Source organism: Scyliorhinus canicula, chromosome 2, assembly GCF_902713615.1.
Source record: "Scyliorhinus canicula chromosome 2, sScyCan1.1, whole genome shotgun sequence".
In the NCBI taxonomy this organism is placed as follows: Eukaryota; Metazoa; Chordata; class Chondrichthyes; order Carcharhiniformes; family Scyliorhinidae; genus Scyliorhinus; species Scyliorhinus canicula.
This window is the reverse complement of record NC_052147.1, coordinates 279,679,145-279,703,362: the sequence shown is the minus strand read 5'-3', so window position 1 is coordinate 279,703,362 and position 24,218 is coordinate 279,679,145. Positions and strand designations below refer to the sequence as shown.

The following is a 24,218-nucleotide window of genomic DNA, read 5'->3' as shown; positions in this document are numbered from 1 at the left end:
TCTCTCCCCCCCCACCACCACCCCACAAACGCCGGTACTCTCTCCCCCCCCACCGCCACCCCACAAACGCCGGTACTCTCTCCCCCCCACCACCACCCCACAAACGCCGGTACTCTCCCCCCCCACCACCCCACAAACGCCGGTACTCTCTCCCCCCCCACCGCCACCCCACAAACGCCGGTACTCTCTCCCCCCCCACCGCCACCCCACAAACGCCGGTACTCTCTCCCCCCCCCACCACCAACCCACAAACGCCGGTACTCTCCCCCCCCACCACCCCACAAACGCCGGTACTCTCTCTTCCCCCCCCCCCAAACGCCGGTACTCTCCTCCTCCCCTCCCCGCACTCGCCCGAGGTCACTGAACGGCGTCAACCATCATCAATGGTTGACGCCGTTTTAAAGGTACTGTGTTTTTCGCCGACGTGACCCGTGGCCACGTCGGCGGGAATTCGGCCCATCCGGCACGGAGAATTTCTGACTGTGAAAAATCAATGACTTCCCGCCGGCGCCAGCTGTTCTCAGAGGCTGCCGGCGGGATTTGCACAACGCCGGTTTTTGGCCGCTCGGAAAATTCAAAACACGGCGGGAGCGGGAATAACGCCGCCGCCGGCCGATTCTCCGACCCTGCGTGGGGTCGGTGAATTTCGCCCATGGTCAGTGAGATGGAAGGATCAGTTTGTCTGATTTGAAATATTCACTTGAGACAGGTGATCTGGGTGAAGGGGCAGGGGAGCCTCGCCTCTGTGATGCAGGCCAACCTCGTTGTCGATGACTGCTCTCTCCTCGGTCAACCCAGCGATCTCCATGGCCCGTTTCTCATAGAGGGTAAGGACTCGAATCTCTGGTACTCCGCACCAGTCTTGGCCCTTTCCAACTTATTGTGGGCTATCTTCTCCTGCAGGGACAAAGAAAGGGCATTGTGAGCCGCATGCTTGAGGGGTTAGGGGGTCTCCAGCAGGTGGCATGCGTGGGCACCACATCTGGACATGAAGGGGTTGTGCTGGTGGGTGCCAGGGAGTTCTGAGGAACAAGCAAGAAGATCAGGGTGGGGAGGGTGCGAGGTGTCAGCCAATGGAGATGGGGGGTTTTGGATTTTGAGGGGTGGCAGGATGCCAGGAGAGAGGGAGTAACTTATCCTTGCAGCTCAGTGGAGGTCGTGGTCTTCCAACATGGACGAAGATCATGCTGCCCACACTGAGAGCCGCTGCCACTGCCTCCCAGGCGCTATTGCTGACCCTTCGGGGAACAGGATGTCCCATCTCACATCCACAGCGCCGAAAAGCCTGGCCAGACCGGCATCGCCAAAGTGAGGAGCAGGTCTATGCAGCCATGCTTGTGTGCTGACTGGGAGTGAGTGGTGTGGGAGGGTTTAAAAGCAGCTCCCCCTCGTTAGCGCTGAGGCGCTGAGGTGCCAGTCTGGCGAATCAGATGGCGAGACAGCCAGGAATAGCGAAACTCATGTGGGGGCTCATGCCTACCTCTAAGTGCTGTTGAATACGGGCCACAAACTTGCCAATGTGGCCATCAATGAACACCCAAAATGACACTTAGAAATGTTTCCGTTGAATAGCGCCCAAGGTTTCTGTGCACACAGCCTATGCGTCATCTGTAACTGTATGTGTGTTGCTGTGATTTACAGGATACAGTAAGCCCTTGACCAGTAGTTTACAGTACTGGCACAGTATAGCATTTTATTCAAAATGTCAGTCAAGCAGAAAACGACCCGAGAAAGTGAAGGCGCTTGGACATAAAGTCACAATCCTTGGTTGAATAAAAACGGTTGGCCAAGGAATACAAAGAACAATACAGCACAGGATCAGGCCCTTTGACCCTCCAAGCCTGCGCTGACCATGATACCTGCCTAAACTAACACTGTCTGCACTTGAGGAGTCCGTAAACTTCTATTCCCACCCTATTCATATATTTGTCGAGATGCCCCTTAAATGCCACTATCGTACCTGCTCCCACCACCTCCCCAGGCAGCGCGTTCCATATATTTACCACCCTCTGTGAAAAAAACTTTGCCTCGCAGATCTGTTCTAAACTTTTCCCGAAGCACTTTCAACCTATGTCTCCTGGTACTTGACTCTCCTACCCTAAGAAAGAACATCTGACTATCCACTCTGTCCATGCCACTTATAATCTTGTTGACCTCTATCAGGTCGCCTCTCAACCTCTGTCATTCCAGTGAGAACAGACCGCGTTTATCTAACCTCTCCTCGTACAATGTCAATGAATCTACAATCAGGTGCGTTAAGCAGTCTGAAGAAAGTGTAAGGGCCAGTGTTAGTTGTATTGCCAAGTTAACTTATGTAAGCAGGAGAGATCCACATTTGCAGGAAATGGAGAAGTTGCTAAACCTGTGGATAGAGCAGCCAACTTCAAAGGAGGGCCCTAGTTAATGGTCAAATCATTAGAAGTAAAGCAATTGAATTGTTCCAGTAGATAAAAAGTAGTAAGGAGGGTCGTGCTAGTGTCACTGGTGCTAATAACGTCGATGAAGGTGGTGTAGAATGTGCCTCTTCTTTGCTTTCCAAAGGATTCTCAGCCAGTACAGGATGGCTTGAACATTTTAAAAAGTGTTTTGGGCTGTATAATTGGTGAGAGAAAATGCTTCAGCTGCAAGAGAGTTTCCCAAGGTGCTGCAGGACTACATTGAGGAGAGAGGCTACAAGGCAGAGCAGGTCTTTCAGGCAGACAAATCAGGCTGTTCTGGAAGAAAATACTTACATATCCAAAAAAAGAAAGGACAGCTCCTGGATTTGAAGTTGCAAAGTGCCGGCTAACACTTCTACAATGTGCCAATGTGGCTGGCTTTACATGTAAACCAATGCAGGTTTATAGGACCAGAAGAAGACCTCAGAAGGCTCATTTTACAGCCAAGATGATGGCAGATCTCATAACATCAGCAGACAATTAGAAAAAAAAAACAGGCGACAGACGATGATACAAACATGGAATGAAGCTCTGGAATTGCCTTTTGTAGAATAATTGACACTGCTAATGCTCCTTACCGAGAACGTTTCAAAATTTAAAAGCAAAAGGCAAAGCAGTTAAGAATAACATTGTCCTTTCTACCCATATCAACATCTACATCAGCCACTTCACTCACTCCCTCCACCTCCACTCTAAAGTATTACAACATAGCACAGTACAGGCCCTTCGGCCCACGATGTTGTGCCGACCATTTATCCTAATCTAAGATCCACCTAACCTATACCCCTTGAATTTACTGCTGTCCATGTGCCTGTCCAAGAGTCGCTTAAATGTCCCTAATGGCTCTGACTCCACCACCTCCGCTGGCAGTGCATTCCACGCACCCACCATTCAGTAATTTGTACTGCAAATGTGACAAATGTTACATTGTTCGTGTCTTCTTGCTTTGTTGAAAATTTCTCCAATCGTCTTGAATTTACTCAAAAACATGGGGCGCAATTTAATGGCCTTGTTGCGTCAGGCTTGGCGATGCAATGTGATTGTTGAATCTCCCGAGAGGCCTCTCACGCAATTCGTGACGCTTGAGACGTCTCGTGAGATATCGCGATCTGGAACTCGCCCTCACTGAGCGTGACCCACATCAGCATATATAAATGAGCCATTAGGCTCAGTTTAATATGTCTGTGCTGTATTCTGCCAGGGCCCGGGAACTAATGGCTGCCCCAGCGAGGCCTCGACCAGGCATCGTTACTGGTCCACACAAATGTGGACGAGTTGTAACGGCAGCTAGACTTGATTGAGCAGTTTAGGCCTGTACTCACTGGGGTTTAGAAGAACGAGAGGAGATCTAATTGAGGTATACAAGATGTTAAAGGGGATTGACTGAGTAGATGTGGAGCAGATGTTTCTCCTTGTTGGACATTCTGGAATGAGAGGTCATAGCTTTAGGCTAAGGGGTGGCAGATTTAGAACAGAAATTAGGCGGAATTAATTCACTCAAGGGGTGAAATTCCAGAGCTTAGAGCCCATCCAGTTAATCACAACCAGATTATCAACTTCATGTCCGATTTAGGATATTTTGCTGCCTACACTCCTGCCAAGTTGAATTGTACCTCCGACATTTGAGGCCCAATTTAAACCAATTCAAAGTCAGGCCCTTAATTTTTTTGTTTGATTGCCCAATTCATGCTGAGAGGTTGCTGTCGCAGTGGTGAAACGGTTTCTGTATCTTGTCAGCTCTTAACACTTTACGTCTGACTCCTTTGCAGTGGAATGTTCACAGTCGAGCCAATACCGACATCTCAAGAAGGAAGAAGAGCAAGGCAATCAAATCAAACTTTTTTGGAATTGAGTTCTTGGAGCACCTGGAATGGCTGAACTGGGATCTGGGGATAGCGTCCACCAGACATCTGGTATTGAAGAACGTTCAGTTCAAAACTCAAAGAGTCAAATACAGGTGAGTTCCGGTGCAACTTTGCTGGAGCTTTGATGTCAAAAATCACTTCCATGTCCATTGAGCCCTGGAATGTCCAAGCCGATGTCCATTTGTGGGCCACGTAGGCTTGCACCACTGAGCTTTGAGGAGCACGTTGGAAGCTTAAATCCATATGCCTATTAAGTTGCCTATATCTCCATTCACTGATGTGACAGATTCTGTTGAGATTTGGGATTTACCTGCCAATGGGGCAACAGATGTAAGATTAACACTTTTCACATCCCCAACCCAGTGAATAAATCAGTGGATGGAGATGACCGAGGGGGTGGGTTCTCCGGTGCCCCATCCGCATCTTTCACGGCGGTGCCCCGTTTGCTGGCAATGGTATTCTCTACTCCCGCCGCTTGTCCGTGGTATTTCCCATTGAAGTCACCCCGTGTCGCCGGGAAACTTGCAGGCGGGGGTGCGCTGCCAGCAGGAACAGAGTATTCCAATGGCCGGAGAATCCCGGCCAGGAAGTAGGACGTTGTTTTGAGGCTACATTGAGAGGAACTGCATGGACTGGGTTGTTGGGCGCAGCTGAATCCAACTGACACCTTCAGCAAATCATGCAGTCTACCCAAAACATTTAATACAATGAAAAGCAAAACCTGCATTTCTATAGTTCCTTTCATGAACCTGCAGTGTTCCAAAGTACTATATAGCCAATTACGTACTGCTGATGCGTAGTCACCGGCATGGGCGGCACAGCAGCACAGTGGTTAGCATGTTGCTTCACAGCACCGGGGGGGGGGGGGGGGGGGCCGGGGGGGGCGGGGGGGGGCGGGGGGGCGAGCCCGAGGAGGGGGGAGGGGGGGGGGGGCGGGGGGGGGGCGAGCCCGAGGGGGAGGAGAGGGGGGGGGGCGAGCTCGAGGGGGGGAGAGGGGGGAGGGGGGGGCGAGCCCGAGGGGGGGGGGAGCCCGAAGGGGAGGGGGGGGGGAGCCCGAAGGGGAGGGGGGGCGAGCCCGAAGGGGGGGGGCGAGCCCGAAGGGGGGGGGGGCGAGCCCGAAGGGGGGGCGAGCCCGAAGGGGGGGGGGGCGAGCCCGAAGGGGGGGGGGGGGCGAGCCCGAAGGGGGGGGGGGCGAGCCCGAGGGGGGGGGCCGAGCCCGAGGCGGGGGGGCCGAGGCGGGGGGGAGGCGGGGGGGGGCCGAGGCGGAGGCGGGGTGGGCGGGCCCGAGGCGGGGGGGGCGGGCCCGAGGGCGGACGGAGGGGCCTGCCCTGGGGGAGGGCGGCCACCCTGGGGGAGGGCGGCCACCGCGCATGCGCTGGTTGGCACCGGCCCAACTGCGCATGCGCGGGACCCGAGTCTCTGGCGCCTCCTAGCACATGGCGCCCCGGGCGACTGCCCGAGTTGCCGGTGCCTTGGGCCGGCCCTGTGTGCACTGTCTGCATGTTCTCCCCATGTCTGCGTGGGTTTCCTCCGGGTGCTCCGGTTTCCTACCACAAGTCCTGAAAGACGTGCCGTTGGGTAATTTGGACATTCTGAATTCTCCCTCCGTGTACCCAAACAGGCGCCGGAACGTGACTAGGGGATTTTCACAGTAACTTCATTGCAGTGTTAATGTAATGAACATATAATCCATATACGTGGAGGAGGCCCATTGTGCCAAATCTTTGGAAACTATCTAATCAGTGTCTCACTCCCACTCGCTGCTGCTGCCATGGTTCTGCAAAGTATTCCTTTTCCGATACGGAAACAATTCTGTTTTGGAAATTATTATTAAATCATCTTCCGCCATCTGTTCAGGCAGTACATTTGTGATCACAACAATCTACTGCTTAAAAAATAAATTCTGAGCATCTCCTTTAGCTCTTTTACCAATTACTGAAACTGTGTTCTCTGCTTACTGATCCTCTTGCCATTGGGAACAATTGTTCCTTATTTACTCTTCATAATTGTGAATAGCTTTATTGAATCTCTGCTTAACCTACTCGAAGGAGAACAATCCCGTCTTCTTCTATCTATTTAACAGAACTCCCTCCTGGTACCATTTTACTGAATTCCTGTGCGCCCTCTCCAAGGCCTTGACATTGTTACAAAAGGGTGGGGTTCCAAATTAGCACAATAGTCCAACCATTCAAGGTTTTAATTAGATCCCAGTTCCCTTTAAAACTTTTCAAAATTCTCCTGCTTGTGTTCAAATTCCTCCATTCCCTTGCCCCATCCCATCTCTATAACCTCCTCCAATCCTACAAGATTATTACATTTCTTCGTCCTCACCTCATGAACTTGCCTATTTTTATCACGACACCAGTGGTGGCTGTATCTTCAACAGAAGATACAGGCCCTAAGGCCTGTAACCCCCTCCCTATACCTCTCCGCCTCTGTACCGCTCCCTCTCCTTTCTGCCCCAGCTCTTTGACCAAGGTTTTGATCGCTGATGCGACCATCAATTCACTCAGAGACACGAGTTGGAGTAAACTGTGGCTTTAATCGGCTTACAACTGAGCCTGCCTGCGACTGCATGATACTGAGGGCGGTCTCGCAGGACCGCAGCACTTATACTCCCTAAAGGGGGCGGAACCTAGGACGGAGCCCTGTACATGCTCCTCATCTCCCCCTGTGGGCAGAGCCGCACAGTGGCTCACAGATGGGGCCCACAGGGACAACAGTAAGGTATAGTGTGAATTACCAGTTACACATTCACCACAGTCACCTGCTGTAATATCTCCTCAAGTGGCTCGGTGTTAAATTTTGTATTGCTGCTGTGAAGCGCCAGGGACTGCTCACTAAGTTAAGGATGCTATATAGACGTAAAACTATTGTTCTTTATAAATCTGCCTCTTTGGTTTTACAGACCTCCATCCACAGAATTCTTCACCACGCTGTTCCCAAAGCCAGTGGTTCTGGGTGCAGGGACCTCATACTCTCTGCCAGTCACCTTTTGTGGCCTTGAGAAGGTAAAGAAAAACAGAACAGTATTGGTGCCGGTTCGTGTCACTTCATATCTAAGTTCCATTTTTACATTATGGGGGCCTTGTTGTGCCTGGCACGAATCCTGCTCTGTCGTGAGGATTTGCTCTGGGCTCCAACCAGTGTGCGCCTCTGCGTTGGTGTGTGGCGATGTTGGGGAGGGGGGGGGGGGGGGGGGGCTCGCTGACCTGACCTATCACTTTGAGATCAGGGCAGCCTTTTAAAATGGTCTCTGTGAAACTGAGCTTTCTGTCCTGCGTGGATGGGTGGGTGTGGTGATATGGGGGGGGGGGGGGGGGGGGGGGAGAGGCACCCTTACATTGTGTCGGGGGTTTGTGAGATTGCACTGATCTCTTCCTCCACTGACGGCAAACAGAATTCCGCGGTGCAGGGAACAGGACTAAGTGCCGCCTCGGCCGGAGGTTCCCTGTTGAGGCCCCCCATCTACCCCGATGGGTGTTGGATAGCGGGATGTTTCTCTGCACTCTGAGCTCCGGGAAACACCCGGCTAATCAAACACTACAGGGCACTATCCCCATTCGGATAGACCGAGCCCAATTTCTGTACAATGAGGCTCTCGGGGCATGAGATAGCTGTGAGCAAGGACTTAACAAACTAAGTGAACTTCAGCTTCAAAGAGGATGATATCAAGTCGAAATAGATATGCAATAGGATACAGTAAATAAGAAACATTATAGGCGGGATTTACAGACCACCCTGCCGCGTGTTTTTTGGCAGCGGAGGTGGCCCGCCAGATGGGTTTTCTGGTTCCACCATTATCAACAGGACTTCTCGTTGGATGCACCCCTCATCGCCAGGAATCCTGTGCGTTGCCGGTGGGACCGGAATATCCTGCTGGCAGGTACAGCCACCCTAAGTGTCATTTGTGGGGTTTCCTGGGAGTTTCCTGCCGGCGAGCTTCCCCATCGCTAGCTAAACATACATCATCACGTTTTGAGTTTCTCACTGATTTAGCCCGCACATTGGGCGGAATCTACCACCTGGTACTGGGTGACGTCCCCCAGTGGCTGGGACATTCTGCCGAAGCCCTCAGTCATGGCTGTCACCAACTGAGCCACGCCTTGGATACCTCCATTCATGCTGCCAACGTTGTGCACCAGGCTCTCCATTGTGGTCGCCACCCTAACACTGTCGGCCTCAGTGCCACGCATTGCTGGCACCATCTCCGGCGTTCGTAGCCTCTGGGACTCCTCCAATTGGCTATGGACTTGCTGGAATGTCGCTAACATCTTCCTCTGAATGTCGCGGCCGCACCCTAATGTATGCATCAGTTCCGGGTAAACCTGTTCCAGAGGTTCAGCACCTGACTGGGACCCAGCTGGGTCCTGGGATCCAGTCGGAGGGATGGGTCAGTCTGTATGCATTAACAACTCGCATTTTGACAGTTCATCTTTGAGGGGGCTGGTGGATCCTCACCTCTGCACCGTGCACCGACCTCTACAGTGGTCACTGACCTGTCTTTGGCCACCCCCGCGACCTCCAGGGCCCGTTCCTCATAGGGGGTGAGGACTCTGATGTCCGGCATCCCGCTGCCCGTCTGCGCTCTCTCCCATCTGTTGTGGGCCAATTTTTCCTGTGGGGACACAAAAGGGGCATCATTAGCTGCACTCATGGGTGTGGGGGGCCTGCTTGGGGGTTGGGGCAGGTGGCTTGGAGGGGGTGGGGAGATGGGCCAAATGGAGGGTATGGGGGTGTGATGGGACTTCATGCCTTTGGATGAATTAACCCAGTAGTATAATCACTATGCTACTTCATTTAGATGGATATGGAAGCATACACTTGTTTCTACACCTCCCCACCCTCCCCCACCTTCCCATTCCAATGAGATCCTTTAGAAATCCGGGTAGCAGGGTAGCACAGTGGTTAGTGCTGTTGCTTCACAGCGCTAAGGTCCCAGGTTCAATTCCCGGCTTGGGTCATTGTCTGTGCGGAGTCTGCACATGCCCCCCAGTGTCTGTGTGGGTTTCTTCCGGGTGCTCTGGTTTTCTCCCACAAGTCCCAAAAGACGTGTTGTTAGGTGAATTGGACATTCTGAATTCTCCCTCTGTGTAACCGAACAGCACCGGAATGTGGCAACAAGGGGATTTTCACAGTAACTTCATTGCAGTGTTAATGTAAGCCTACTTGTGACAATAATAAAGATTATTATTCGGATAGCCTTCATTTCTGTCTCCTTGCAGAAAGACTATGAGGATCGCATTGTGTTCGAGTCAAAAGCCGGCTCGTTTGCTGTCCGGCTGCGGGCTACTCTGCCCTCCCACGACTTGCAGATTCCTGAATTTCAGGTCTTGCCTGCCTGTGGGGTCTTCGAAACCTCAGAGGCCATGTTTTACTTATCCAACAATAGGTAAGGCCAAAAGACTACAGGAGCACAGGAAGAGGAGAAGGGTTTTCAGCCCCTCGAGTCTATTCAGCGAGATCATCAGTGATGTGTGTCCTGACCTCATTTCCAGCATCGGCTTCATATCAGTTTGTACCCTGGTATCCCAAAAATCAATCTCAGATTTAAATTGAGTGAGAATCTACTGGGTTTTATAGCATAGAATTTACAGTGCAGAAGGAGGCCATTCGGTCCATCGAGTCTACACCGGCCCCTGAAAGAGCACTCTACCTAAGCCCACACTTCCACCCTATCCCTGTAACCCAGCAACTCCACCTAACATTTGGACACTACGGGGCAATTTAGCGTGGCCAATCCACCTTACCTGCACATGCAGCACAATAGCAGTGGGTAGCACGATAGCATAGTGGTTAGCACTATGGCTTCACAGCGCCAGGATCCCAGGTTCGATTCCCGGCTTGGGTAACTGTCAATGCAGAGTCTGCACGTTCTCTCCGTGTCTGCTTGGGTTTCCTCCGGGTGCTCCATTTTCCTCCTACAAGTACTGAAAGACGTGCTGTTAGGCGAATTGGACATTCTGAATTCTCCCTCTGCGTCTCCGAACAGGCGCCGGAATGAGGCGACTAGGAGCTTTTCAAAGTAACTTCATTGTAGTGTTAATGTAAGCTGACTTGTGACAATAAAGATTATTAAATCTTTGGACTGTGGGAGGAAATCGGAGCACTTGGAGGAAACCCACGCAGACACGGGAGAATGTGCAGACTCCGCAGAGACAGTGACCCAAGTCGGGAATCGAACGCAGTCCCTGGCACTGTGAAGCAACAGTGTTAACCACTGTGCTACCATGCCGCCCCTTTTGTCGGAGAGAATATGGTGGTGTACTGGTACCTTGAATGTCATTGGACAAGTAATCCAGAGACCCAAATTAATGTTCTTGGAACATGAGTTCAAATCCTATCAACAATTGTCAGAAAACTCCCATCTGGCTCACTAATGACTTTTAGGGAAGGAAATCTGCCATCCTTACCCTGTCTGGCCTACACGTGAGTCCTGACCCACTGTAATGTGGTTGATTCTCAACTGCCCTCTGAAACGATCTAGTCAACCACTCAGTTTAGTGGCAATTAGGGATGGACAGCAAATGTTGATGGTCAAATCCCATCAAATACTTAAAAAAACATTTCCACCGCCCTGTGCTTGAAGATGCGTTTCCTAACTTCTCTCCATAAGACCAAATTCGTAGGAGCAGAAGTAGGCCACTTGGCCCATCGAATCTGCTCTGTCATTCAATGAGTTTGTGGCTGATCTGATTTGATGATCCTCAACTCCACTTTCCCGCGTTATCTCCATAATTCTTGATTCCCTTACTCAATTAAAAATCTGTCTATCTCAGCTTTGAACATCTTTAACAATCCAGCCTCTACAGCTCTCTGTGGTAAAGAATTCCACAGATTCACTACCCTGGCTCAAATTTTAACGATATGCCCCTTTATCCGAGACTCCTGCTGCTAAGAGAAAAAATTTCTCTCTTCCGACCTAAAACCCATAATCAAATTTCTCTTTACCATTCTAAGTCCAGTGAATACTACAGTTTATGTATTCTCCTTCTAATCAAACCCAGGAAACTCTGGTGATGTTCTGCTGAATTTTGCAACCTATTCCTACTTTAGCTGCTGTAACCACTTGCTTAATACATCGCATATTGTCGCTCGGAAATGTTCTCCCCTAATTTTCGCCATTGCATCAGCTGCAGACATGATCCATTTTGAAATTAATTAAAATGCTGCCGACTGGAATGAAAACTTGAGGGTTCCTAACGGTTGAGTTCCAACTGTGATTATGCCGCTCAATTTTAAAATGATCAAGTCCCTCCATTGCCTTGCCTCACCCTACTTCTGTAACTTATTCCAGCCCTTGGAAAATCCCACCCGAGAACTCTGCGCAGCTCCGATTTTGAGTACCCCCAACTTGCCTTCACCACCCCTTTGATAGCCATGCTTCAGCCATCTGCAACCCAAGTTTTAGAACCTCTCCACTTCTCACTCCTCCTTAAAGGTGCTCCTCTAAGAGCTACCTTTTTGACCAGGCTTTTGGTTTCCAGCACTCGTGTCTCTTTAAGTGCCAAATTTTGTTTGATAAACTCTCCTATGAAGCATCGATATGTTTTACTCTGTTAAAGGCACTATGTAAATGCCAGCTGCTGTTGCTGTTAATGCTGACAATGTTAACTGTCTTTACAGCCAGCTTCCGACCTGCTTCCGTTTGGAAGTGCCCAGCCCATTCTCCTTAGTACCACCTAGTGGTGTGCTGCCACCGTGGGATGACTACAAGATCAAGGTTTTGTTCCAGCCCACGGTCCCTAAATTCTTTGATGCAATTGCCATCTGCAAGTTTGGAGATGATGAAAACACAAAATACATGAAGCTGCAAGCAGTAGGTGAGAACTAACTCTATCGATATTGAAACTTTGCAGTGAGGAAAAAAATAAGCAAAGGGGTTCCATTTATATAGTGTCTCTCGTGACCTCAGGAACTCCCTATTCTGTTTTATTTGTTCATGAGGTGTGAGCATCGCTGGTCAAGCCAGTATTTGTTGCCCATCCTTGATGTGCCTTTGCAAAGGTGGTGGTGAGCTGTCTTCTTGAACCAATGCAGTCCGTCTGGAGCAGGTACACCTAGAGCGGAATGAAATTCCAGGAGTTTGACCATTTACAATCTGAGAATGGTGATATGGTTCCAAGTCAAGATGGTGCATGACTTGAAGGGGAACTTGCAGGTGGTGGTGTTCCCATGCATCTGCTGCCCTTGTCCTTATAGACAGTGGAGGATGCAGGTTTGGAAGGTGCTGTTGAAGGAGCCTTGATGAGTTGCTTCAATGCATTGTGTAGATTGTACACACGGCTGCCACCACATGTTGGCAGTGGAGGGAGTGAATGTTTTTTTTTTGACCGATCAGAGTCAAGCTGCCTGGTTGAAATTTCAAACAATGCTTTGGCAGTTAACTGTCAGTCACCATCAACTGATGCATTATCCATAGGTAATGCCTCTACCAATCAGAATCAGCTTGCCAACCAATCAACACTCTCTTCTCTTACCATACAAATTTGTTGCCTTCCTTGGATTCGTAGTCTTGCAAATATCTTAGTGAGTGCAAGGTGAAAAGCTTTGATAAAAATGTCTACTTATTCAGCCATGATGTGGAGATGCCGACGTTGGACTGGGGTGAGCACAGTAAGAAGTCTTACAACACCAGGTTAAAGTCCAACAGGTTTGATTCAAATCACAATCTTCCTCCGGTGAAGGAGCAGTGTTCCGAAAGTGAGTGATTTGAAACAAACCTGTTGGACTTTAACCTGGTGTTATAAGACTTCTTACTGTACTTATTCAGCAATACTGAAATTCTTTTTTTTTTTAAATAATTTTTATTGGAATTTTTTACAGAAAATATAACAACAAACAATAAAAGCAACAATGAAACACCATAATAACTGTGACACCCCCAAGACCGTATCAACACATGTATCACCCCCCCCCCCACCCCACAACCCAGTAAACAACAAGAGAACTTAAAAATAAATTAAAATTAAATAAGCAAACATAGTCAAGTCCCCCCCCCCCCCCCCGGTTGCTGCTGCTGCTGACCCAGTACCCTATCGCTGAGCCAGAAAGTCAAGGAAGGGCTGCCACCGCCTAAAGCACCCTTGTACCGATCCCCTCAGGGCGAATTTAACCTTCTCTAGCTTAATAAAACCCGCCATGTCATTGATCCAGGTCTCCACACTTGGGGGGCCTCGCATCCTTCCACTGTAGCAAGATCTTCCGCCGGGCTACTAGGGACGCAAAGGCCTGCACACCGGCCTCTTTCGCCTCCTGCACTCCCGGCTCCACCCCAACCCCAAAAATCGCGAGTCCCCAGCCTGGCTTGACCCTGGATTCTACCACCCTTGACACCGTCCTCGCCACCCCCTTCCAGAACTCCTCCAGTGCCGGGCATGCCCAGAACATATGGGCATGGTTCGCTGGACTCCCCGAACACCTGACACACCTGTCATCGCCTCCAAAGAACCTACTCATCCTAGACCCGGACATGTGGGCCCGGTGCAGCACCTTGAATTGGATGAGGCTAAGCCGCGCACATGAGGAGGAAGAGTTCACCCTCTCCAGGGCATCAGCCCATGTCCCATCTTCGATCTGTTCCCCCAGTTCCCCCTCCCACTTAGCTTTCAGCTCCTCTACTGATGCCTCCTCCACCACCTTGTTGATATCAGATATCTCCCCCTCCCCGACCCAGACCCCCGAAAGCACCCTGTCACTCACCCCCCTCACGGGAAGCGAAGGGAATCCCTCCACCTGCCGCCTAGCAAACGCCTTTACCTGCAGATACCTGAACATGTTCCCCGGGGGGAGCCCAAATTTCTCCTCCAACTCCCCCAGGCTCGCAAACCTCCCATCAATGAACAGGTCCCTCAGCTGTCTGATGCCCGCTCTGTGCCAACCCTGGAATCCCCCATCAATGTTCCCCGGGACGAACCGATGCTCCCCCTTAGCGGAGCCTCCATCGAGCCCCCCACTCCCCCCCTATGTCGCCTCCACTGCCCCCAAATCTTGAGGGTAGCCGCCACCACCGGACTCGTGGTATACCTCGTAGGAGGGAGCGGCCACGGCGCCGTTACCAGGGCCCCCAGGCTTGTCTCTCCACAGGACGCCCTCTCCATCCGTTTCCATGCTGCCCCTTCCCCCTCCATCACCCACTTGCACACCATCGACACATTGGCCGCCCAATAATACCTCGAATGATTGGGTAACGCCAGCCCCCCACCATCTCTACCCCGCTCCAAGAAGACCCTCTTCATCTTCGGGGTCCCATGCGCCCAAACAATGCTCATAATGCTGCTAGTCACCCTCCTAAAAAAGGCCCTAGGGATAAAGATGGGCAAACACTGAAAGAGGAACAAGAACCTCGGGAGAACCGTCATTTTGACGGACTGCACTCTACCCGCCAGCGATAGCGGCACCATGTCCCACCTTTTGAATTCCTCCTCCATCTGCTCCACAAGCCTGGTAAAATTAAGCTTATGGAGAGTCCCCCAACTCCTGGCCACCTGCACCCCCAGGTATCTGAAACTCTTCACTGCCCTCTTAAACGGGAGCCTCCCAATTCCCTCCTCCTGATCACCCGGGTGTACTACAAATACCTCACTCTTGTCTAGATTTAACTTATAGCCCGAGAAGCTCCCAAACTCAGCCAACAGCTCCATCGCCCCCGGCATTCCCCCCTCTGGGTCTGCCACATACAACAGCAGGTCGTCCGCATACAGCGATACCCTATGTTCTTCCCCACCCCGCACTAGGCCCCTCCACCTCCCCGACTCCCTCAGCGCCAAAGCCAAAGGTTCTATCGCCAGTGCAAAAAGCAAGAGGGACAGGGGGCACCCCTGCCTGGTCCCACGGTAGAGCCTGAAGTACTCTGATCTCCTTCCATTGGTAACTACACTCGCCATCGGGGCCTCATAAAGCAACCTCACCCATTTGATGAACCCCTCCCCGAATCCGAACTGCTCCAGCACCTCCCACAGGTACCCCCACTCAACTCTATCAAACGCCTTCTCTGCATCTAGCGGCACCACTATCTCCGCCTCCCCCTCCACCGCCGGCATCATAATCACATTTAACAATCTCCGCACATTCGTGTTGAGCTGCCTTCCCTTGACAAATCCTGTCTGATCCTCGTGTATCACCCCTGGGACACAGTCCTCTATCCTGGTGGCCAGTATCTTCGCCAGCAACTTAGCATCAACATTGAGGAGCGAGATTGGCCTGTATGATCCACACTGCAAGGGGTCCTTATCCCGCTTCAGGATCAGAGAGATCAGTGTCCGTGACATCGTCGGGGGCAAAACCCCCCCTCCCATGCCTCATTGAAGGCTCGCACCAACAGGGGGCCCACCAGATCCGCATACTTTTTATAAAATTCCACCCAGAACCCGTCCGGCCCCGGAGCCTTACCTGACTGCATTTGACCAATCCCCCTGACTAGCTCCTCCAACTCTATCGGCGCCCCCAGCTCCTCCACCAGCTCCTCTTGCACCTTTGGGAAACGTAGCTTGTTCATGAAGCTCTCCATCCTCCCCCCCCCCCCCCCCCCCCCCCCCCCCCCCCCCCCCCCCCCCCCCCGCAAACCGGTGGCTCCGACCGCTACAGTTCCTCGTAGAAGTCCCTAAAGACCCCGTTCACCTCTGCCCCCTTCTGCACCACATTCCCAGCCTTGTCCGTCACTCCACCAATTTCCCTAGCCGCATCTCGCCTATGGAGCTGATGCACCAACATCCTGCTCGCCTTCTCCCCATACTCATATACCGTGCCTTGCGTCCTCCTCCACTGTGCCTCCGCCTTTCTGGTGGTCAACAAGACCAACTTGGCCTGCAAACTACGCCGTTCCCCCAGCAACCCCTCCTCCGGTGCATCCGCGTACCTCCTATCCACATCCAGGAGCTCCCCCACCAGTCTCTCCCTCTCCCTCCTCTCCCTCCTTTCCCTATGGGCCCGGATGGAAATCAGCTCCCCCCGGATCACTGCTTTCAGAGCCTCCCAGACCATCCCCACCCGGATCTCCCCCATGTCGTTGGTCTCAAGATACCCCTCAATACTTCCCCGGACCCTCCTACACACCTCCTCATCAGCCAGCATCCCCACATCCAGGCGCCACAGCGGGCACTGGTCCCGCGCCTCCCCCATCTCCAGATCGACCCAGTGCGGAGCATGGTCTGAAATTGCTATGGCCGAATACTCGGCATCCTGCACCTTCGGGATCAATCCCCTGCTCAGGACGAAAAAATCTATTCGGGAGTGAACTCTATGGACATGGGAGAAAAAGGAATACTCCCGCGCCCTCGGCCTCCCAAACCTCCAGGGAACCTCCCATCTGGTCCATAAACCCCCTCAGCACCTTGGCCGCCGCCGGTCTCCTACCCGTCCTTGAACTGGAAGCAATACTGAAATTCTGTACTACCAAATGTTTAAGCTGGTGGATGGAATGCCATTCAAGCGGGCTGCATTTATCTTGGATGATATCGGGCTTCTTGCATGTTGTTGGAGCCCCACTAATCCAGGCAAGAGGAGGTATTCCATCACATTCCTGACTTGTGCCTTGTAGATGGTGGACAAGCTTTGAGGAGTCAGGAGGTGAGATGCTCCCCACAGAATTCCCAGCCTCCGACCTGTTTTAGTAGCATTCATATGGCTAGTCCAGTTCAGTTTCTGGTCAAGCGTAACGCCCAGGATGTTGATGGGGGGGGGGGATCCAGCGATGCCAATGCCATTGAACATCGAGGGGAGATTGTTCGATTTATAGACATTTACAGCACAGACAGAGGTCACGCGGCCCATCATGTCCAAGCCGGTCAAGGAAGATCTGGCTGCACTAATTCCATTTTTCAGTTCTTGGCCGATAGCCCTGTAGGTTATTGCAGTGCAAGTAGAGATGTTTGTTGTCTGGTATTTGTGTGGTGCAAATGTTACTTGAATATGGAAGTGAGATCAAACTTGATGTTTTCCACATCTAAATGGGATAATGAACCATAACCTTCTGAGTTGGTGATGAGGGTGCAACTATTTGAGACACAACTGATACCAAGGAAGGTACGCTAACCACATTCTTCTGCTCCACAGCCAAGTACCCTCACCTCTTGGTGAGTGCGCTCGGTGAACTGCCCCTAACAACCGGGCAAGAGGATACACAGAGCATCCTAAACTTTGAACACGTTGCGATTGGCAGTGCAGTTGAGAAGTATATGGAGATTCATAACTACTCGATGGTGAGTATTTCCATCGGTAGATTTGACAAACCATTAGTGGGCAAGAACAAAGATTTTGGTCTGTTTGAACTTTGCAGTGGTCCCATTCTTGGTTCAGCTTCAGCATTTTTTGCCTTTCGGTAACAGTCAACTTGAATTAATAGTGCCTTTGACGTGATGGAGCATCTCAAAGTGGTTACCAGACAAAATTCAAGACAACCATTAAGGAGGTACGGACAAAAGTGGTCAAAGTTGTAAGCTTTGATGACCATCTTGAAGGAGGAGAGCGAGAGAGAGGTAGGCAGACAGGGAGAGAATTCGAGAGCTTAGAGTCGAGGCAGCTGAATACTTAGCTCCTGATGGCGGAGTGATTGAAATCGGAGGTGTGCATGAGACAGCCCAAATAACTGGTCAGTCCCTTGCTAATGCAGATGAGATTGCCGGTGCTGGAGAACGGGATGCTCTGTGCGCACAATGACAATCTCAAAGATCCAAGGCCCAGGATGTGCTAGATGCAGCGTGAAGCTCTTTCTTGGCTCTGCCCCATCATCAAGCACAAGTCAAGTCTAGGTGCAAAGTACAGCGTTTTATACAGTGTGTTGTTATGACCTGGAATGCAATTACCGAAAGAGTGGTGGACGCCGATTCGGCAGTAACTTCCAAAAGGGAATTGGAAGTTACTACAGCTGAGGAACAGTTCTCAGGACAATGGGGAAAGAGCAGAGAGAAGTGAGATTATTTGGAAAGGTCTTTCAAAGAGCCAGCATGGGCACGATGGGCCAAACGGTCTTCCTTTGTGCTGTAAGGTTCTACACTTCCCACCATTAGGTACTGTCAGGCCAAGCAGAGACCAGGTGAGATGCTGGGTTAAGTTGCCTGTGTATTTTTCCATCAAAGACCAGATACGGCACAGATTAGATTTTGAAAAAATGGAAAGAAAGATCATGCAACCCAACCTCAGAAAGTTCCAAAATGCTTTTCTACCAAAGAAGCACCTTTGAAGTGTTTTCGTTATTTGCAAGCAGAATAACTCTTCCATTCCAATGTACCAGAAAGCACACTCTGATAAACTCCCCCAAGACAAATCACATCAAGCAACTCCAGGTCACTAGCTAAATACTTTGTCAGTAATATTATCAATGTGGGCTTCTCTTTGAAAACACTCCCACTACAAAGTGTATTATGGCTGCCAAGGGTCATTCTGCAGAGTTACGTAGATTTAAAAAACAAATAAATTTAGAGTACCCAATACTTTTTTTTCCAATTAAGGGGCAATTTAACATGGCCAATCCACGTACCCTGCGCGTCTTTGGGTTGTGGGGGCGAAACCCATGCAGGTACGGGGGGAATGTGCAAACTCCACATGGTCAGTGTCCCGGGGCCGGGATTGAACCCGGGTCCTCGGCACCGTGAGGCTGCAGTGCTAACCACTGCACCACCGTGCCTCCCCGGGTTACATAGATTTCAGAGCTCAGGAATAGGCTGGTCTTCCCAACAGGTCTGCGCTGGTGTTTGTGCACCTGTTATACATCTTTGTCTAATCCTATCAGCATATACCTCTGTTCCTTTCCCCCCTGATGTCTCATTTGAATAATAATAATAATCTTTATTAGTGTCACAAGTAGGCTTACATAGAACATAGAGAAATACAGCACATAACAGGCCCTTCGGCCCACGATGTTGTGCCGAACTTTTGTCCTAGTTTAATCATAGTGACCAAAATTCGATGATTATCTAAGGGCAATTTATCATGGCCAATCCACCCAACCTGCACATACATTAACACTGCAATGAAGCTACTGTGAAAATCCCCTAGTCGCCACATTCTGGCTCCTGTTCGGGTACACAGTGGGAGAATTCAGAATGTCCAAATTACCTAACAAGCACGTCTTTCGGGTCTCGTGGGAGGAAACCGGAGCACCTGGAGGAAACCCACGCAGACACGGTGAGAATGTGCAGACTCCGCACAGACAGTGTCCCAAGCCGGGAATCGAACTTGGGATCCTGGCGCTGTGATGCAACAGTGCTAACCACTGTGCTACCGTGCCACCCCTCACGGTGGCTCCGAAAGTGTGCTGCTTCTCCCTGTGCTGTGTAGCAATAGTACGAGCCTAGCTCGGACAGCTCAAATCCACAGCCCCATTGACCCGGAGACAGAAAGAATAACAGCCCATGCTTTTAAATGGGAAGACGCCCTTCAGGTCAGATTACCAACTGCCCTGGTCTCCATTCCTGCCCTCTTGCCCCCAGGGATGGAGACCTGCCCCACTCTTCTGACCCATCCCCTCCCTTTCCCAGCGACAAGCAGGAGTTGACTTTGTTGCAGCGTCAACACTGAGCATGAACAGAGCACGCTGTCGAACAGTGCCACCAACTGGCACATTCGAGTAAATGCGGCATTTTGTCAAACCGCCTGTTGAAAATCTTCGGTAATTAATCTCTATGAAACACCCTATCGCAGAAGCAATACATTTTCCGCAGATGTGAAGTAAACTGTAATGTTAAGAATGTGCCTGCGTTTTATTAATTCAATGTAATTTGATGTAATATGTTTAAAACCTGCTACGACCTTTCACTGACAAAAGTTGTCGAAATCGTTCCTTTTTTTTAATAAATGTTTTTTATTGGGTTTTTGAACAAAGTATAGTTGATTTACTGGCGTGAGCGAGGCTTTCATCATTACATGGCACCCCCTGCTGTAATGTGTGAGTACTGCATTGTCGGGAGTGCTATCTTGGCAGCGAGGGTAACCCAATCCCCTTGTCTGCTGCTCCCTCAGGTATCCAGACCAATATATATCCCTGAACCCAACCTCACTGGAATAGATTATCTGGCCGTTATCTCATTGATGTTTGCGGGATCTTGCTCTGCGCAAACTGGCTGCTGCGCTTCCTACCTTAACAACACTTTAAAAGTACTTAATTGGCTGCAAAGCACTTGGGGTGTCCTGCGATCACGAAAGGTCTAAGTAGATTTGAAATCTCTATTTTTGGAGGACTGCATGAGGGTGCAGTGACTGCATGTACATGTTACACTGAGTTAATTCTTCCTTCCAGGTTTTCAGTGGGTTCCCACGTTAGTGTGTTCTCAACTTTGCTTTGTGAATTTTGTCATTAAGGAACAAAATTGGCCTCGGGAACACATTCCATTTTGTGCACTGATTGGGGCTTAATGAAAGTGTACAGCCGGCTCTGAACCACCAACATAGCACATGGGCGGCACGGTAGCACAGTGGTTAGCGCTGTTGCTTCACAGCGCCAGGGTCCCAAGTTCGATTCCCGGTTTGGGTCACTGTCTGTGCGGAGTCTGCATGTTCTCCCCGTGTCTGCGTGGGTTTCCTCCGGGTGCTCCGGTTTCCTCCCACAAGCCCCGAAAGACATGCTGTTAGGTGAATTGGACATTCTGAATTCTCCCTCTGTGTACCCGAACAGGCGACGGAATGTGGCGACTAAGGGCTTTTCACAGTAACTACATTGCAGTGTTAATGTAAGCCTACTTGTGACAATAAAGATTATTATATTGAAATCTCAGTCAGGTAAGAACACCTATTTGCTGCAGCAGCACAACTTTTTAATGTCTGTCATTCAGCAGTTTCCGTAAGGGTATATACGGAGAGACGATTATGTTTAGAAGTGTTGTTCTTTCTCCTTTTTAAATAAATTTAGAGTACCCAATTATTTTATTTTATTTTCCATACCTGGGGGCAAGGAGGTAGGAATCGAAACCAGGGCAGTTGGTAATTATTTTTTTCCAATTACCGGGCACTTTAGCGTGGCCAGTCCACCTACGATGAACATCTTTGGGTTGCGGAGGTGAGACCCACGCAAACACGGGGAGAATGTGCAAACTCCACACGGACAGTGACCCAGGTGCTCCCAAATTTGTTGTATTATTATTGGGCGGCAAATGTGGAGAAGGTCCCGCAGTGACCTTGGGCAGCATGCTAGCATAGTGGTTAACACAGTTGCTTCACAGCACCAGGGTCCCAGGTTCAATTCCTGGCTTAGGTCACTGTCTGTGCGGAGCCTGCACGTTCTCTCCGTGTCTGTGTGGGTTTCCTCTGGGTACTCCGGTTTCCTCCTACAGTCCAAAGATGTCTGGTTTAGGTGGATTGTCCATGCTAAATTGCTCTTAGTGTCCAAAAAGGTTTAATGGGGGTTACTGGGTTACAGGGATAGGGTAGAGACGTGGCTTGAGTAGGGTGCTCTTTGTAAGGGCTGGTGCAGACTCGATGGGCCGAATGGCCTCCTTATGCACTATGGTGTGGGAGGAGTGGGCGCAGGTGGAGGAGGAGTTGTGCAGCGGCCCCCTTCCGTTTCTCCCTGGGAGTTATATGGTGAGTTCGGTGGTGGCATCGTCCTTAAATGTCTGGAACCAACTAAGGTGGCATTTTGATGTGGGGGGTATGTTGGTGCTGACCCCTATTTGTGGGAATCATCGGTTTGCCCAGCAGGGGTGGTCGCTTAGGGAAGGGACGGAAAGGGTGAGGGACATGTTTGTGGAAGGAAGGTTTGCAAGGTTGGCCGAGTTACAGGAGAGATACCAGTGGGCGGGAAGGCGTGGGATGCTCAGGTATATGTATGATGTGGAGATGCTGGCGTTGGACTGGAGTGAGCAGAGTAAGAAGTCTTACAACACCAGGTTAAATTCCAACATGTTTGTTTCAAACACTAGCTTTCGGAGCACTGCTCCTTCCTCAGGTGAATCTGAAGCTAGTGTTTGAAACAAACATGTTGGACTTTAACCTGGTGTTGTAAGATGTCTTACAGGTATATGTAGGAGCGGGATTTTGTGCGGAAGGACGTACCATTGTTCCCTCAGTTACCGAAGCGCACTCTGTCGGACAGGTTGTTATTTCCAGGAGAGTTGGGGGATGGGAAGTTTGAGGATATTTTGCAGAAGATGGCGCCGGAGGATGGCAACTCTCTGCGAGCTCTTCCTAACAGATCCACTTTTTACTTAACTTACAATCGTTCTAACCTTTTAAAATTTAATTCTAAGACTAACATTATTACTAACCTCTCGCTTTTATCTTTTCTTTCAGGCTTGACACCCATTGCCGGTGTTATCTAGTTACATTGTGTACCTTGTGTTGCCCTATTATGTATTTTCTTTTAATTCCTTTTCTTTTCATGTACTTAATGATCTGTTGAGCTGCTTGCAGAAAAATACTTTTCACTGTACCTTGGTGCACGTGACAATAAACAAAATCCAATTTACGGATGGCTGGTGAGCACAGGGAAAGCCTATCGAGGAGTTAAAATGGAAGTGGGAGGAGGAGCTGGGCATGGAGTTGAGTTGTGGGGGGGTGTGGAGTGTGATTGTGCACTGGGTGAATGCAACGTTGTCCTGTGCTTGGACGAGCTTGGTACTAGGGAACAAACAATTCTGTATTTGGTGATGTGAATGAGGCCGACCTGATTAGGGAACTGAAGGTGAAGGAACCCCGAGGGAGCTGTGACCACAATATGATAGAATTTACCCTGCAGCTTGGAGAGGGAGAAGCTAGAATCTGATGTAATGGTATTACAATTAAATAAAGATAACTATAAGGACATGAGGGAGGAGCTGGCCAGAATTGATTGGAAGGGGAACCTAGCAGGGAAGATAGTGGAACAGCAATAGCAAGAATAGAAATTCATCCCAAGGAGGAGGAAACATCCTCAGGGGAAGCGAGGCATCCATGGCTGATGAGGGATGTCAAGGACAGCATAAAAGCAAATGAAAAAGCATACAAAGTGGCGAGGATTAGTGGGAAGCCAGAGGATTGGGAAGTCTTTAAAAGCGAGCAGAGGACAACTAATAAAGAGGGAGAAGTTGAAATATGAGTGTATGTTAGCTGGTAATAAAAAAGAAGATAGAAAGATTTTTTTTCAATACATAAAAGGTAAGAGAAAGGCAAGAATATACATTGGACCACTGGAAAATAAGGCTGTGGAAGTAGTAATAGGAAACAAAGAAATGGCAGAGGAACTGAATAGTTACTTTGCATCAGTCTTCACAGTGGAAGACACGAGTGGGATACCAGAATTTCAGGAGAATCAGGGGGCAGAGGTGAGTGTAGTGGCCATCAGTAAGGAGAAAGTTCTGGGGAAATTGAAAGGTCTGAAGGTGGATAAATCACCTGGACCGGATGGACTAAAGGAGATAGCTGAGGAAATTGTGGAGGCATTAGTGATGATCTTTCAGGAATCATTGGAGGCAGAGAAGGTCCCAGAGGACTGAAAAATGGCTAATGTAACACCCCTGTTTAAGAGGAGAGGGAGGCAGAAGACGGGAAATTAAAGGCCAGTTAGCTTGACTTCGGTCATTGGTAGGATTTTAGAGCCCATTATTGAAGGTGAGATTGCGGAGTTTTTGGAAGAGCATGATAAAATAGGACTGAGTCAGCACGGCTTTGTCAAGGGGAGGTCATGTCTGACAAATCTGTTAGAGTTCTTTGAGGAAGTAACAAGGAAGTTAGACAAAAGAGAACCAGTAGACATAATTTATTTAGATTTCCAGAAGGCCTTTGACAAGGTACCGCATAAGAGATTGTTAAATAAGTTAAGAGCCCATGGTGTTAAGGGTAAGATCCTGGCATGGATAGAGGATTGGCTGATTAGCAGAAGGCAGAGAGTGGGGATAAAGGGGTCTTTTTCAGGATGGCAGCCAGTGACTAGTGGTGTGCCTCAGGGGTCGGTGCTGGGACCACAACTTTTCACAATATACATTAATGATCCGGAAGAAGGAACTGA

General features: G+C 50.1%; 1 protein-coding gene across 6 annotated transcripts in view; it reads left to right on the top strand.

Moving 5' to 3' along the window:
* Nucleotides 1-24,218, top strand: part of cfap65 (cilia and flagella associated protein 65) — a 212,756-nt gene that overhangs the window by 35,784 nt on the left and 152,754 nt on the right. For all 6 annotated transcript variants that reach the window (XM_038790129.1, XM_038790130.1, XM_038790128.1 and 3 more), the window contains exons 3-7: nt 4,208-4,395; nt 7,212-7,314; nt 9,529-9,695; nt 11,930-12,126; nt 17,357-17,502. In XM_038790129.1, the coding sequence (XP_038646057.1) occupies nt 4,208-4,395; nt 7,212-7,314; nt 9,529-9,695; nt 11,930-12,126; nt 17,357-17,502 (801 nt within the window). The remainder of the gene's footprint in view (nt 1-4,207; nt 4,396-7,211; nt 7,315-9,528; nt 9,696-11,929; nt 12,127-17,356; nt 17,503-24,218) is intronic.